Below are 16,354 nucleotides of genomic sequence, written 5' to 3' on the forward strand. Positions count from 1 at the left end.
CATATTTCATATATGAAACATTTAAAATGAATTCTCAGTATTACAGCCCCCTTGCTACCCTAATTCATTTCTCATTTGGAGGAAGACATCCTTGACTCCTGTCTCTCCTCCATTCCACCCTTCATGCTGCCAGTGGAATTGCTTTTCTAAAATGCAGTTGTAGGTTGTGGAACATTAATTCTTTTTTTTCTTTTTTTGTTAATCCTCACCTGAAGATATTTTTCCATTGATTTCCAGAGAGAGTGGAAGGGAGAGATAGAGACAGAGATAGAGAAACATCAATGTGAGAGAGACATCGATTGGTTGCTTCCCACACGTGCCCCAACCAGGACCTGGGATTGAGCCTGGAACTAAGGTACATGCCCTTGATAGAATCAAGGGACCCTTCAGTCTGCAGGCCGACCCTCTACCCACTGAGCCAGACCAGCTAGGGCTGGAATGTAAATTCTTAAAATCGCTGGCAGTTTTGCATCACCACAAAATAACGCCTTAGCCAGCTAGTGTGTGAGCAGCCGTGTCAGCCTGGCTCTGTCAGCTCTGCTCTCTCCATCCCCTGCTGCCTGCTGGTTGCCTTCCCCAAGCCATCAGCCACCTCTCACCATGCCAGCACACTGCCTTGCTGAAAATGCTAGATCCCTCCTGATAAATTCCTCTTCCCCTCCAAGCACAGCCCTTGAAGCCTAGGTCTGATGTCCATTATCAGTCATGAGTGTCCCTTCATGGATTCCCCAAAATAGAATCAATTGCTTAGTCCCCTCTATTTTTAGTACTTTGACCATTCCTTTGTTATGTCCATGCCTCTGTTATGTGAATATCTTGAGTGGAACTTATATATCCATTCTACACCTATTTACTCAGGGCCCTCTGATATCAGGTGCTGGTTACAGCTCTGCCCTGAGAATGGTCATGAACAAAGCTCACAGAGCCTGCTCTTGCAGTTTGCGTTCTGCTGGGAGGAGACAAACAGTGAACAATAAACATAATAAATAAATAAAATTTGAAATAACTAATATGTTAGAACAGGTGTGGGGAATCTTTTTTTCTGCCAAGGGGCATGTGGATTTACAGCATCATTTGCAGGTCATGCAAAATTATCAGCTTAAAAATTAGCCTGCTACATTTGATCAAACATTTAATTAATTCACTCCTAATGCCTTGGCAGGGCCAAACCAAATGATTTTGTGGGCCTTATAGCTGCATGTTCCACACCCCTGTCTTAGAAGGTTAATTATAAAGAGGAGAGCAGGGTAGGGGTGCAGTAGTCAGAGCCTAATTGAATAGATGATGTTTGTACAAAGACTTGACTTTGCAGACACTTCCAGGCTGAGGGAGGAGCTGGTGCAGCGCCTGTGGTGGAAGCCAGTGGGGAGGCCAGGGGTTAGGGTAGGCCAAGTGACTCAAAGCATTGGGGAATGTATCAGGGAGAGAAGGGCAAGCAGGGAGACCAACTTCAAAGATTATTCTGCAGTCTTAGCAAGAACCAGTGGGATCTGATCAGGGCACAGGGTGAGGAGTGGGTGGCTGCTTTTGTGCTTTTCCCTTGACTGTGACTTCCTGGTGGATGAACACTGTGTCTGTCCCCCTAGCCCTGGCACAGTCCCCAGCCTTTCTCTGGAATTGTAGAAGTTAAAAAACTTCTTCTTTGCTTAGTAATGTCACTCATCACTGCATCATCATACAGATGGCAGGTGAATGTGTCTTAAACAAGCTCCCTGGGATGGTATGAGCCCTTTCGAGAGCTATGACTATACTTCAGCCCCAATGCAGGCCTGGCCCTACTTTTAGCTGCAGCCCTCTGCCTAGAGTCCCCACTGCCCTCATCAACAAAATGAAGCCAATGTTGATTATCTTTGCATCCCATGTTTCTGTGCCCCCTCTGGTTCCCTTCTGCAGCAGTGGTCCAGAGATGACTCCCTTCTGCTCTGACTTAGTCTCTGATTAATGATCATGGCCAACTACTGCACTCCTCATGCACACATCCAGCATGGAGCTCCAGTGCTTCATAGCCACCCTGTGAGGAGGGCGCTGTGATGGCCCCACTTGCAGACAAGGATGCTAAGGACTTAAATGGGGGCACATACCCAGCTCACACACCCCTAAGTGGGGAACCAGCATTGAACTTGGATCTGGCTGACCCTAGGCTACTGTAAGCACTTTGGAAACAGGGACTGTGTCTACACTTTGTTCGTATCCTGCCCTGTGACACAGTTCTTTGCTGTGGGATGTGAACCACGTGGGCAGGGCCTCTTCCTGTTTTTTGTTCATGAGTGTCCTCAGTGCCTAGAAGGATGCTGCTTAAGCAGTGCTTGGTGTCTGGTGAGTGAGTGCATGGAGGGAACTTCCAGGGACCTGCCCTGACCTGAATTGTCTCTCTTCTGCCCCTCAGGCCATCTCTCGTCTCTGTGAGGACAAGTACAAGGACCTGAGGAGACCCACGAGGAAGCGGTCAGCGAGTGCTGACAATCTGACTCTGCCTAGGTGGTCCCCAGCCATCATCTCCTAACTGGGCGTCCCCACTGGAGGCTGTACCATCCCTCAGTTTCTCCTTTAGTTTGAGAAAAGACAGACTTGGGATGTTTTTGTTTTTGTTTCCCTTTTTTGGTTTTGTTAAAGTCATAACTCCATCAGGCTGCTTCGATGACTGCCTTTGAGCTGTGTGGCCCACATGCAGCAAGGCTTTGAGGGAAGCAAAATCAGTATTCTGGAAATCCTGTTTCACACCTTGCCCTGTCATCATTAACAGCACTTCCTTCTTGGAAGATAAAGACTCGAATCCTGGAGGAGGAAGTAAAGGGAAAGGAAAGTTGTGTAGAAGCAGGAAAAATGGCTAATGACATGGCCATTTCTTAAGTCCCCCATCTGGTCAGTAGGTGAATATGACGGAAAACAACAGTAGTTAACACAGTTAGATGTTCATTAAAGACAAGAGTGCTGCCTTTATCACCTCTGTCTGGATCAGTCTGTTCTTTAAGACTTCTTGCATCCCTTCTAACTGCTATTTGGGGATTTGGGGGATTTTTGTTGGTTTTTATTCTGTTTTGGTTTTGGCCCCACAGAGCAGAGAATATAGTTTGTACCATGGCACAGACATCCAAATAAATAGTACTGGTTGTTTCTCTCTGCGCTATTCCTGTGAGCTGTCTCCTGAGCTTTCTTCCTCACAAGTGGAATGCACTTGTTACATTTCTCTACCACTTTATTTTATACACTTTTTCTTCAACAATGGCAAAATTAACTTGACAATAGTGCTGAACCAAAAGTATCCCTTTCCTTCTTTATTCCGAACCTCCTCCCCGCCCCCCCCAAAAAACTCTAGATAACATGGGTGCTTGTGCCTTCCAATTTTCATGCAGTTGTTTTTTTTAATCTGACCTGAAGTTGTAGTTATAAATCAGTCACACCTCATGGGCCAAGGAAACAATGTGCAGTAGAAGATGTCCTTGGTTGAGATTTTTTTCCAGATTGCTTGGTGTTTGCCTGAAGTTATTGAGTAGGAGCCATTTCTTTGTACTCCCTGCCCAGTTTGTTCCTCTACTTCCGCATCCATTGTTGCAAGCAATATTCTTATCAATTTTTATATGTTTATTTTAAATCAAAGTTAGTCTATTTGTATAAATTTTTTTAAAAATTTAAAATTAAAAAACGGGGATGGGGTGGGTAGTCCAGTGGGGAGATTATTGGAGGGCAAAATGTTACTATTTGCTGAGATATTTTTCACAGAATGATTGAATAAAAAAAAAACCACAACACTTGCATTTTCATTGTGGGTGCTTAGAGAAGTTACACAAAATTCAAACTGTGAAGGTTTATGCTTCATTATGACGTACTTTTTTGTTTTCTGACTATTCCTTTAGAAAAGAATCTTTTATATCAAAAGGGTTGATCAAATATCAAAGAGTAAATTTGGTATTAAGTCTAAGAATCTGAGTCAATGAAGCATATAATGCTTTGGGTTTTTGCATATTTTCTTGTGTCACAATGACAAGAGGGCCTAACTTTTTTCCTTTCTCAAGTCTCTGAGGTGAATGGCAGCAGATACTCTGTTTCACCTTCCTTTTATGTGAGCTTGGAAAACTTTGGAATCTTATTAGTCTTGAATACCCTTTGGAAATTAAAGGAATTCAGAAAGTTGAAATCCCAAGAATACCAAGCTGAAAGTACTAGTCAGGTTTCAATGAAATTTGTGTCATGGGTAAACATAACCGGGCCAGAGATATTGTCAAGTTCTTTCTGACCTAACTTTCAAAAGCAAGGAAGCAGAAGAGGAAAAGTTAATTATTTTTCCATTGTAATTGTATTGATATACTTTGTATGGGTCCAAAATCAGCTTCTCTCTTCAAGTAAGAGTCTGATTTAGAACTTTAGAGATCTAAAAATAGAGAAATAATCATTTTATATTCCCTATTCTATAGAGCTTAAAAAGGGACATATTTTCTTAGCTGAATATGAATACCTCTCAAGCATAAATTAGTTCCTCTCATGTAAAGTATCTTATTTTACCAATCCATTTCAAGAAAGAGGTTCTGCTGCCTTTAAAGCAGAAATCTTATTTTTATCCCTTTTATTTGAGATTTGAAAATTGAATTATGTAAATATTTCAATGCATCTATTATTTTGTGGAGTTTATTGAACTACTTTAAAAATTGTATAGTCTATATATTGTATGTACATACAGTCTGATAACTTAAAATTTAAAGTGAATCCCGTAAAACCTGGCTCACTCTTTGTTTAGACGATTGAATATTGTTTTAGCCTTGTGCACTGGACTCTACCTCTGTATAGGAAAATTTTCCATATCATTAATAAGTATTGATTGTATTAATTGGTTATGTTTCTTGCACTAAGAATTTTTAAGCTCTGCTGTAAGTGTAGATTTTACTTTGCAGTATGAATCACTTGACACATAGCTAAATACTTTAGGTTTGTTTTATTTTTCTACATGATGATGAAGACAACATTTTGTTCTCTGGTTTGTTCTAAGTTTGCCAAAAAAAACAACAAAATACAAAAAAACAAAACCCTACAACAACAGTACAAGTACAGTACTGGTAGTGAATGGTTTGTTTGCAAGGTGATTCAATGCACTATAATTAAAGCTGCATTACTCTTTAGGAATACATTGTCTTAATGTAGTTTTGAATGCACAGTTTTCATCACTAATGAAGGATGAAGAAAACCACACAATTTGTTTAATTTAGACTTGACTTAAACAACAAAGTCACTGGGAGAATAAGTATATATTCCAATGAGTATTTTTGATTTATTTTACTTTATTCTTAACTGGGAAAAGAGAAAGAAGTCAGGGATTCAAAACCAAATTGGAGGGCAAGCTGGGAGATCCTACCAAGATCAAGATGTGCTCCCATGCCTTCCTGCATGAGGTCAGAGCCTGGGCTATCATCTGCTCTGTCCTGGGCTGGACTCATGAGCTTCTTCCTTGGGCATTGGCAGGAGCTTCTCCATCTTGGGGTTTCCCTTGGTTCTGGGAATTTTGATCCTCAGCTAAGCTGCAAAGCAGAATTTTGGGAGTGAGCGATTTCAATCCTTTCTGGCTGTTTTTTGTAATCTCACACTTTGGGGCCATATTTTACAGTTTTGAATTTTTAAAACAAAGTTTCATTCCTGGTTCATTGTAGGTATTTATTAAGTGTTAAATAAATAAATGCAAAGAACAAATAATGACTGCCTTCCTGCTGCATTTTTTAAATATTGATATAAAATTTATAAGGTTTTATGGATGCTGAGTAAACCAGTTCTTTGCAACTGTAGTCAAAAAGTGTTCTTAGTCCTATAAATCTTGGGTAACTCAAAGAAGCATTAAGACCTCTTAGAAATCTCCAGCAGTTGAGACAGTTGCACAAGAGAAACCTATTAGAGCACCTCCCATTTATATCAATGGCTTATTTTATCTTTAATAATTTTATGCCCCTCATTGTTGTGTCTCAAAACTTACTTTCAGTGGATCTTAGAAATGTGGAGCATCTGAAAGGCCAGCCCGAGAGGTCCCCCCCCCCCCTTACTGAAAGGGAGGCGGAAATGGAAAACATGCCCTTGGGTGAAATGAGAAAAGGATACTTAACTAATTTGGGATTTATATTTTAAGCTATATGGATTTCAAGCAAAGCCCTACACAGGTCTTCATTAAGATCATGGTTTGCTGTTACTGAATGCAGAACTATTGGACCAGAAAACAAATTGCCTCATAGGTGCCATATAGGCCTCAGCACAGGTGAGGGGTGTGGAAGAATACTGGAAGCCATGGGAATTGGTGATGGAGTTTGGACCTGAGCAGGTCAACCAACTTCCTTTCCAGTCTTTACTGATCAATTTTCTTACTAAGTTTGTATATGTGAAGCTGCTAAAGGTCTACTATGTCACTTCTCATTAGAAACTTTCTTCAAGAGTTCCGTGATCAGCACTGAAATGATACGCTTTTATTCATTTCTCAGTTGAAAGAGTAGTTGGAGGCAGCTCTGTGTCGGTATTGCTGCAAGTCTGAGCTGTGAGCACCCAGGTAAGAACTTGTCCTGGCAACTGTATTGTCCATTGTAAGTCTTTATAGAAGGCATTCTGGAAGAACCTGTTACAATGAGAAGTGAGCTCAGATGAGGTGTCTGACTGAATGGTGTTACAACTTAACTGTGCCCTTTTGTAATTTGATTGGAGTAGAGGGCTTTATTCCTTTGAAGAACTTTATATGAATAAGTTTCCAAATACAGGCTAAAAGAATAGCATTCCAAAGTGAATGTGGATTTAGACAAAGATATTCAATGTAACTGGAACTTGTGCATAACATTATGTCAATATGGTATTGATTTGTATTGTGATAGAACCTTGAGTTTTAGTCTCAGACCAAAGTTAACTTGTTGTGTGACCTTGGACAAATTACTTTACTTCTCTGGATCACTCAGTGAACTTGGCTGGCAAAGATATACTTGCTGGTTGTTTTCTCCACCTCCCTTACTCTCTCTGTTCCTGAACACACTCTATTCAGCCATGCTTGCATCTTGATTGCTGGTTCTATTGTGCATGGATCTAGGAAAGCTGTGAAAGGTAAGTCCAAGCCTAATTGTGTGTTTCCCTGCTTAAGAAGGGTGGCTATTGGTAGATAGAGGTTTTTAATATAAAAGGCAGGAGCATCCAGGTTTCAGCTACTGCCCATTCAATCCCTGGATCTGTCTTAATGCAACTGAATGTCCAGCTTATTCTCTAGTAGGGTTTTACTGGACCTGGCTTGTAAGTTCTTATTTACATTGATGGATATGGAAGATCTCAAGAGAGTGGATTTGGGTATAGGAATTCACCCCAAATGGACCAGTTTGGAAAAGTGTGCTTTATCCTTATTAACCCCTAATTGAACCTTCTTAACCCTACCGAACAGAAGCTCTGGAATCCCAGCTTTTGGAGAGAAGTATTCTGCTTCTCCTGTGTGGCACTTCCCACCAGCCCAGGAGGATAGAAAACATGGCCATATGCAAGCTTCCCAAATCTGAACCCTGCTTACCAGCTCTTGGTGCATACTTAACAGCATTTGGGGGGACCAAAGAATTGGGGTCTACTCCAAAGAGAAAGGCAGCATTTGGTAAAACAATGACTGCAGGGTCAGCACACCCGAGCTCAAGGCCTCACCAGGACACTGGGACATTTGGCCTGGCAAGTCTTGCAACTTCACTGGATTCTGAGTTGCTTAATCTTAAAGAAATGTGTGACCCTCTAGATTATTCTGAGAGCATTTCTAGACAATATTTATCATTATTCTATGGATAACAGTTCTGGGGTTTCTAGAACCAGTCTTGCAATTTAAAACAAAACAAAAAACAGAATTTGGAAAAACCTATGGTGCAGCATTCCAGAGCCCAAGTGTTTACCAGCCCCTTCATAGTTGCCTGCAGTATCCCACACCAAGTGGTGGTCTCTTAACTGTGAGAAAAACTCAAAACATAATTTTGTTGTAGAATATTATCTAGAAAACATGTATTTGTTTTGTAATGAGTAGACTTTAACAAAGGCTTTAGTATACATAATTTTCATTGAACGAATATTCATTGGAATGGACTATGCTGGACATGGTGTTGAGGGCACACAGGGGAAAGAAGACAGACAAGGTCCATGTGTTCCTGGGATGTGCTGATAAATAAGCATATAAGTAGTGTATGTGGATTGTGATCAGTGTTATGAAGGCAGTGGGGTAGTATGAGTAGGGATCTCCATGGAAAAACTATGGGAGAGCTTCTTAGAAGAGGTAGAGGGAAGGGAAGTGGGTTGGAGATGGGGCTAGAGAAGAATCACACACGTCAGGACTTGCAGGCCTCAGTGAGGAGCTCAGATTTTAAGGCCAGTGGGAAAATGCTGTGGAGTTTAACTGGGAAGTGCTATTTATTAGACTCCACTTGCCTGATGTAGCTGTGGCACTCAGAGAATAAATATGACAAAGGGACTGTGGTCCCTGCCTTTGTGCCTACAAGCTAACAGGAGGGAAGTGCTTTATGCCCTTTATGGATTGAACTAGAGGCCCGGTGCATGAATTCATACACCAGTGGGGTCCCTTGGCCTGGCCTGTGGGAACAGGCCAAAACTGAATGTCATGCAACTGAATGTCCAGGCTCTCCGACATCCCCCAAGGGGTCCCAGATTGCAAGAGGGCACAGGCCAGGCCAAGGGACCCCACTGGTGCATGATTGAGGCTGGGAGGGATGCAGGAGGCTGGTCAGCCAGGGAGGGACCGCAAGAGGGCTCCAGGGTGTGTCCAGCCCATCTTCCTCAGTCCCAATTGGCCGGACCCCAGCAGCAAGCTAACCTGGTTGGAGTGTCTGCCCCCTGGTGGTCAGTGCATGTCATAGTGAGCGGTTGAGCAGCCTTAGCATATCACTAGCATATTACAGTTTGATTGGTTGAACAGATGACCAGACAATTAGCATATTAGACTTTTATTATATAGGATATGGGAGAAGGACAATTGGCAAATTTGTGAGTTGTCACAAGATGACTGGCAAGAATCTTCCTCTGGGTCAGTCATTTTTAAAAATGTATTTTTTATTGATTTCAAAGAGGAAGAGAGAAGGAGAAAAAGATAGAAACATCAATGATGTGAAGGAATTCTTGCTTGGCTCCTTCCTGCACGCCCCACACTGGGGATCCGAACCTGCAACCCGGGCATGTGCCCTGACCAGGAATCGAACCCTAGTCTTCTGGGTCATAGGTCATTGCTCAACCACTGAGCCATGCCAGCCATGCTGGATCAGCAGTTTTGATTGCAGATGGTCTGTTCATGAAGTTTGTCCAAACACAAAGCACCTACCCTACCAGTCAGACATTGTACATGAGAGAATGTCAGGACTAAAATCCGTGGTTCCTGCACTCATAATGTCATATTGAGTTGGTCTGGCTCAATGGTCCTGATGTTACCGGACGATTTCCACTCTGGGAGCTGGCCCTGCCCCTCCATGGTCTGGGACATTTTGAATGTCAGGTGACCTCCAGGTTCTCAAATTCAGGTGAAAGTGAGAGTAAGTTTATTAAAGCTTGGGACGAGGAGGTAAAGGAAGGGCCCCTGGAGACAGATTAAGGGATAAGCCTGGGACAAGCTGCCACTGCCCACTGCTCCCTGGTTGCAAGTCTAATGGGGACCCTTAATGTTTTAGCTCCAGGCCCAGAAAAGCTATGAAACCAAGTGATGCCATGGCAAATGAATCTGATTTCAGCCATAGCATCACTTGGTTTCACAGCTTTTCTGGGCCCAGAGCTGAAACACAACTGAGGCCTAGGTATTATCTCTAGTTTGATCAAAACTCTCTCAGGTCAACAGACTAGAGCAAGCATGTCAAACTCACAGCCCACAGAATGCATGCAGCCCACATTGAATTTTTTTGGCGGCCCAGCCAATGTAAGGATATATAAGAAACATTTTAATAAAAATTTTGTAACTTAATTTTTACAATATACTGTTACACATAATTATTAATAACGAACTACAGCGTTTGCTAATGACTGATTACTATAACGTGTTGCATTCATTCCCTTACGTGCAGGCACACCATCTCTTTCCACTAATACTAGCAGCAAATATTTTAGCAGCCGATTGCCATGTCATTAGTCTTGGACTAATTTGTTTGGTATGCGCAACAGGAAATACTTTGCTTTTGGAGAGCAAGAAAAATAGGTTTATTTGCGTTTCGCTTATTAATTTGTGCAGTTATTCAGTGTCTGGTGAGTTAATGTTCAAGAAAAAATACTAATTTTTATTAAAATGTTCTATTATTTTATGTTAACGATCACTCATTTCAGCCCTTTGTATTCACTGTGTCTATCGAAATAAACCTACGTTTCTATGAATATTGAACGTTTTGTTTTTTGGAGCCCACATAAACTTAAACCTTATTTATTTGGCCTCATTGTCCTGAGGCCTTAGTGATTAAGGGACTGGGAGGCAGGTGAGTCAGGGTGCTGGATGAGGCCAATTTGAATTAAAAGGAAAGACAGGAGAAAAGGTCTATTAAAGAAATGAAGTTCCTACTTGATTACAATATTAGTATTTTGAGTACCTTGAAGCAACTATGGTTGCTACCAAAAAAATCTGGAAGAAACAACTGGAAAATGGTTAATAAGAATTCAGTAAGATTATAGTTATAAAATCACTATACAAAAAATTGATAGTTTTACAAGTCACTCGCAATAACCGATTAGAGAATATAATGGAGAAAGGATGTCATTCAAAATTGCAACAAATTTAAACATATCCTGGAACAAAAACAATAAGTGCTTACACTGCCCAGCACATTTTAAGCACTCCACATGTGTTAATTCATTTAATCCTCATCACAGTCTCCTGAGGGAGCTGCTGTTACTTTTCCGTGGTGAGGAAGCAGGCTTAGACATAAAGAGATTAAACACTTTTCCCTGGGCGGAGGTCAGAAAGTTGGGAGAGCCAGGAAGTCTGACTCCAGAGCTTATTTTTAATCGTCATACTAAGAGGCCTTCGATTGCCACTCATTAGGGAAAAACACCTGTCCAGAAACATGCTATGGTGGCTTGGAGAGGTGTCCTCCAAAATTCATGCCAATCCCAAACCTGCAAATGTGGCCTTACTTGGAAATGGGGTCTTTGCAGATATAACAAGATATGGTCATTCTGTAGTAGAGTGGATGCTAAATCCAATGATTATTGTCCTTATAAGGAGAGGAAGATTTGGAGGCACAGGGAAAATGCTTGTGGCAACAGAGGCAGAACTTAAACTGGTTTTTATGGGATCTGCGTAATTGAGCTGAAAGAAATTCTCAGAAATCCTCTACCCACCCCCACCCCCATTTCTTCCCTATCTTCCCCTCCTCTCTCTTCCCCTCTGTCAGTATCTCTGCCTCTCTCTCCCTCAAATTATCTCCCTATTAACTTCAATAGGTCACCCTCTCTTTTCCTCTCTCCCTCTTTCTCTTTTCTTCCCTCCTTCACCCTCTCCTAGCTCGCTCCCACCTTCTCTCTTACCCTCTTCCTCTCCTACCATTTCTCATCCCACATTCTCTCCCTATCCCACCTCTCTAAAACCAACATCTACCTCCCTCCTTTCCTCTCTCCTTCAATCTCTTTATCTCCTCTACCCATGCTCACTCTCTACCCCAAAATCTTTACATTTTTCCCTTCCTCAATCTTTCCTCCCTCTCTTCCTTCCTCACCCTAACCCCAGCATTTCTCTCCTCTATGCCTTTCTCTTTCTCTCCCCTCTCTTTCCCTTCCCCTTCCTTTCTTCCCCCCTTTCTGTAGGCCTCTCTCTCTTTCCACCTTCTCTCCCTCTATTTCTCCCTCAGTCTCTCTCCCACTCTCTCCTTCTCTCCTCCTCTCTCTTTCTCTCTACCCCCCTCTCTATTCTCTTCCTCTTTTTGGCCTCTTTCCCTCTCCCACTATCTCACTCCCTCTCTTTTCTTCTTTCTCCTTCTTCCCCTCTTTCTCTCCTCCCCTCTCTGACCCTTTACTTCTCTGGCACTCTCTCACCCTGGAATCTCACTTCTCCTCCTCTTCTTTTTCTTCTACTTCTGCTCCTCCTTCTCCCCCTTCCTACCCTACAACTCCCCCTCCTCCCCCTTATCCTTCTTTCCTCCCTCCCTCCCTCCCTTCCTCTCTCCCTTGGTCTCCCTCTCTTCATCAGTCTCTCCCCCCTCTTTTTCCCTTCTCTCCCCTCTTCCTAATCCCAACATCTTTCTCCCTCTTTCCCTTCCTCCTTCCCTCTGTCCCTCTCTCCCTCAATTTCTCTCTCTCTCCCATATCCCTTTCTCCCTCTCTCTCCTTCAATCTCTCTCTTTCTCTTCCTCATTCTTCCTCACTCTTGCTCTCTCCCTCCCTCCTCTCTTCTCCCCCCCTCTTCCTCCCTCCCTCTCTCCCTCCCTCCCTCTTCCTCCCTCCCTCTCTCCCTCCCTCCCTTTCTCCTTCAATCTCCCTCCCTCTCTCTCCCTCAGTGTCTCACTCCTTTGCTCGCTCTTTCTCCACTCTCCCCACTCTCCTCCTTTCTCTTATTCTCTCTCCTTCAATCTCTTTTCCTCCCTACCCTCCCTCCTTTTCTCCTCTTCTAATCTAGCCACCCTTTTCTCTCCACTGGCCTTTCTTTTTCTCCCCTTCTCTCTTTCCCTCTCTCTTCCTCTCTTTCCATTTTATTCTGTCTCTCCATCTCCCCCCCCTCTCTCTTTTCTTCTTTCTCTTTCTTCCCCTTTCCCTGGCCTCTGACCCCCCCTCTCATATTGCTAAGGAACAGTGTTAGGGAGAGATTACTGTCAGCATTGATGTGCATGGAAGTAAGAAAGACTTTATTATTATTTTAACTGATTTTAGAGAGGAAGGGAGAGGAAGATAATCATTGATTGGCTTCCTCCTGTATGCCCCTACTGGGGATCAAGCCTGCAATTTGGGCATGTGCCCTTGATGAGAATCGAACCCGGAACCCCTCAGTCCTCAGGTAGGCACTCTATCCACTGAGCCAAACCGGCTAGGGCTAAATATGAAAGACTTCAGAAGTCAACAGAAACGCTTGAACAATGTCATCTAATCTATAAATATTTGCCTTAAACATGCTTTTCTTTTTCAGAAACATAATACTTACTGATCAGTATTATTATGGGTGCTTCCAATTTACAAAGCTTTCTTCTTATTCACCTCAGCAACTCCTTGATGTAGGTGGAGCAGATGCTGTCTCCAATGTTTTTCAGGTAGAGCTGAAGTCCATAAAGGTAATTTGACTTGGTAAAGGTCACAGTCAGAAACCAGCAGGACTTCCAATTCATCCACAGTAGCCCCTAAAACTGCCAAGATGGACAGTTTCACCTGTCACACAAATTTCCATGCACGCCATTCCTGGAGAAGGGACACTTGTAGTTTTTTAGCTTTTTAAAAACAACAACATACCATTACTGTAAGCATGGATGGTATATAGGGGTGTTATTTTTATGGTTGCTAAATATAGACACCATACAGGTGGGTCTGGCTTGTTAATAGAAATTTTAGAGAAATGTGGGAGTTGTTATTTCAGAGTTGCTGCTTGACTCTTCAATGATGTCTTGTTCCCATTAGGTTTCAGTTCAAGTGCCTCAGAGAATCTGGGAACTTGGGGTTTCTTACATAGTCACCAACTATCCCCTCCTCTGAGGCCATGCCCCTCCTTGGTCATGTAGGGTTCTCCTGGACTGTGATTTTGTTTTTCTGTACTTGTGATTTCTCATATTTAAGTGTAAGATACATTGTTTAGCTCACAATATGCCTAGCTTTTGACTTCCACTGGATATCTTTGTTTGAACTGTTCTTCCTCATTATTCATGTTTTAGCTCAAAAGTCATCCCTCCTCTCACCTTTTCTGGCCACTTCATCTACAGTAGCATCAATTCCTACCTCCCATCTATTGACAAAAGAACATCTGGCCTAAGAAAGTCTCTTATAAGAGTTTACCTGAGCCAAACTGACAACAATTGCCAGGAAGCAATATTTTAATGGATTGAGAAAAATGCTCTGGAGAATGGCAGTTTTGCAGCTTATTTAAATACTAGAGGCCTGGTGCATGAATTTGTGCGTGGGTGGGATCCCTCGGCCTGGCTGGCGATCAGGGTTGATCAGGGCCATCTCACCCAGTCCTGATTGAGGCCAGTGGCTGTGGGGAGGGACCGCAGGAGGTTGTCTTTGGGAGTGCACTTACCACCAGGGGGCAGCTCCTGCATTGAGTGTCTGCCCCCTGGTGTTCAGTGCTCAGCATAGTGACCAGTCGTTCGGTCTTTTAGGCTTTTATATAGATAGATTAGAATCAAGGAGGAGATGTACCAAGGCTAATGGCCTAGTTGCCCTCACATCCTAGGACAGTGGTCGGCAAACTGCGGCTCGTGAGCCACATGTGGCTCTTTGGCCCCTTGAGTGTGGCTCTTCCACAAAATACCATGTGCGGGCGCGCATGTACAGTGTGATTGAAACTTCGTGGCCCATGTGCAGAAGTCGGTATTTTGTGGAAGAGCCACACTCAAGGGGCCAAAGAGCCGCATGTGGCTCTCGAGCCGCAGTTTGCCAACCACTGCCCTAGGAGAAGCAGTAGCTGGTTCCAGTCAGCATCACAGCAGCCAGCAGCCACAGTGGCGAGGTCAAGACCCAGCAGTATCTGTCGCCCCTCAGCACTGGTGACACAGCAGGGGTTTCACAGCATCAGCCCCTGCTGACAGGGACAAAAAGTTCACCATGAAGGTTTTTGGAACAGTTAAAGGTTTCAATGTAAGAAACAGATGTGGTTTCATCAACAGGAATAACATCAAGTAGGATGTATTTGTACACCTGACACTTACAAAGAAGAATAACCTCAGGAAGTCCCCTCACAGTATAGGACAGGGGTCCTCAAACTTTTTAAACAGCGGGCCAGTTCACTGTCCCTCAGACCGCTGGAGGGCCAGACTATAGTTTAAAAAAAAACTATGAACAAATTCCTATGCACAGTGCACATATCTTATTTTGAAGTAAAGAAAAAAACTTCAAAAAAAAAAAAGGCTCTCCTAACTTCAAAAAAAGGCCCTACCAACTGCAAAATAAAAAAAAAAATAGCTCTCCTAACTTCAAAAAAAAAATCCTAACTTGTTCTTACCTCAGTCCTCAGGCAGCAGCAGGCTCTGCACAGGCAAGCTCATGACTCATCCGATCACACCCGAGCCTGAGAGGAGGAGTTGAGAGACAGAGAGAAGGGGAGCTGGAGAGTGCGGCGCACATTCCACACATGCGCACTGCGGGCCCGGGATGAGTCGGCTGTTAAGCAACAGGCAGCGGCAGCAAAAACACCCGGCGTGCCAGATAAATGTTTTCGGCAGGCCGCATGTGGCCCGCGGGCCGTAGTTTGAGGACCCCTGGTATAGGAAATGGAGAGACTGGAATTTGATTTTGTTAAAAGGAGAAAAGGGTGCAGAGATGGCAAATATAGGCCTTGTTAGAGTTCCAGGGCAAGGCAGGAAATATACAGCAGACTGTATCATTATAAAGGTGCTACATTCCTTGCAGGGTCCTCCACACAATTACCAGAATATAGTGAGAGTGGGGAAGGGATGAGGAATCAGAGACCTTATGGGCATGGACCACACTATTCTAGGCCTCCTGTGCAGGGAGAAGGCATGTGCAGGGTTCTGACAACCAGAATGTAGGAGAGAGAACAGGTAGACCAGTGAAACAGAATATATATTGGGGCTATAGACTCCACAGGGCCCTCCTCACCAAAAACAGCCTAGAGAAAACAGCAACAAAGAAAAAGAAAATCAAGATGAGACCCCAGGTCAACAGCCACTTCAATGTGGTACCTGTCTTAACTTCAATTACTGACATAGACACCCAGAAAACTCCAAACCACAAGATGGCAACAAGACAAAGTAGTTGATCCACCAACTGAGAATTTATCTGCTCCCAAGGCTGAGCAGAGTGGGGCCGAGTAAATGCCAGATTACCTTCTCTACTGCATTTGGGTTAGTCATCCAACAAGAATAATTGAATATAAAATTCCAACAATAAAAATGAATAAGGGGAGGAAGATGGCTGCCAACAGGAAGGCAGACTGCAAGATAGTTTGAGAGGGAGAGAACGAAAGGAAAGTGTGTGGACATACGGGGGGTGTATATTTGTGGGTGAGGGACAGCTATACTCCAAGGGACTAGTGGGTACTGCTGGACCAGGGTCCCCTGACCGGGCAGCCTGCACTGCTGCAGAAATCTCTCCCAGAGCCACTGGCTCTGCTGCGGAGGCCATGCCATCTTGAAGGGGAAAGTGCCTGTTATCGGAAACCTATACATCCCAGGAATCTACAACAAGAATACCCAGGGAACAGCTGCGAACTCAGAAACACCAGATCTCTAGCAGCATGAATACTTGG

At 43.4% G+C, this 16,354-nt stretch overlaps 1 protein-coding gene across 1 annotated transcript in view; it reads left to right on the top strand.

The window, feature by feature from the left end:
* The window catches only part of CCNY (cyclin Y), a 174,584-nt gene extending 170,856 nt beyond the window's left edge, over nt 1-3,728 (top strand). The window contains exon 10 of the mRNA XM_081109960.1: nt 2,387-3,728. Coding sequence (XP_080966086.1) covers nt 2,387-2,503 — 117 coding nt within the window. The 3' untranslated portion in view covers nt 2,504-3,728. The remainder of the gene's footprint in view (nt 1-2,386) is intronic.
* Nucleotides 3,729-16,354: the final 12,626 nt, after the last annotated feature.

Source organism: Myotis nattereri (genome assembly GCF_964212035.1).
Source record: "Myotis nattereri genome assembly, chromosome: 1".
NCBI classification, from domain to species: Eukaryota; Metazoa; Chordata; class Mammalia; order Chiroptera; family Vespertilionidae; genus Myotis; species Myotis nattereri.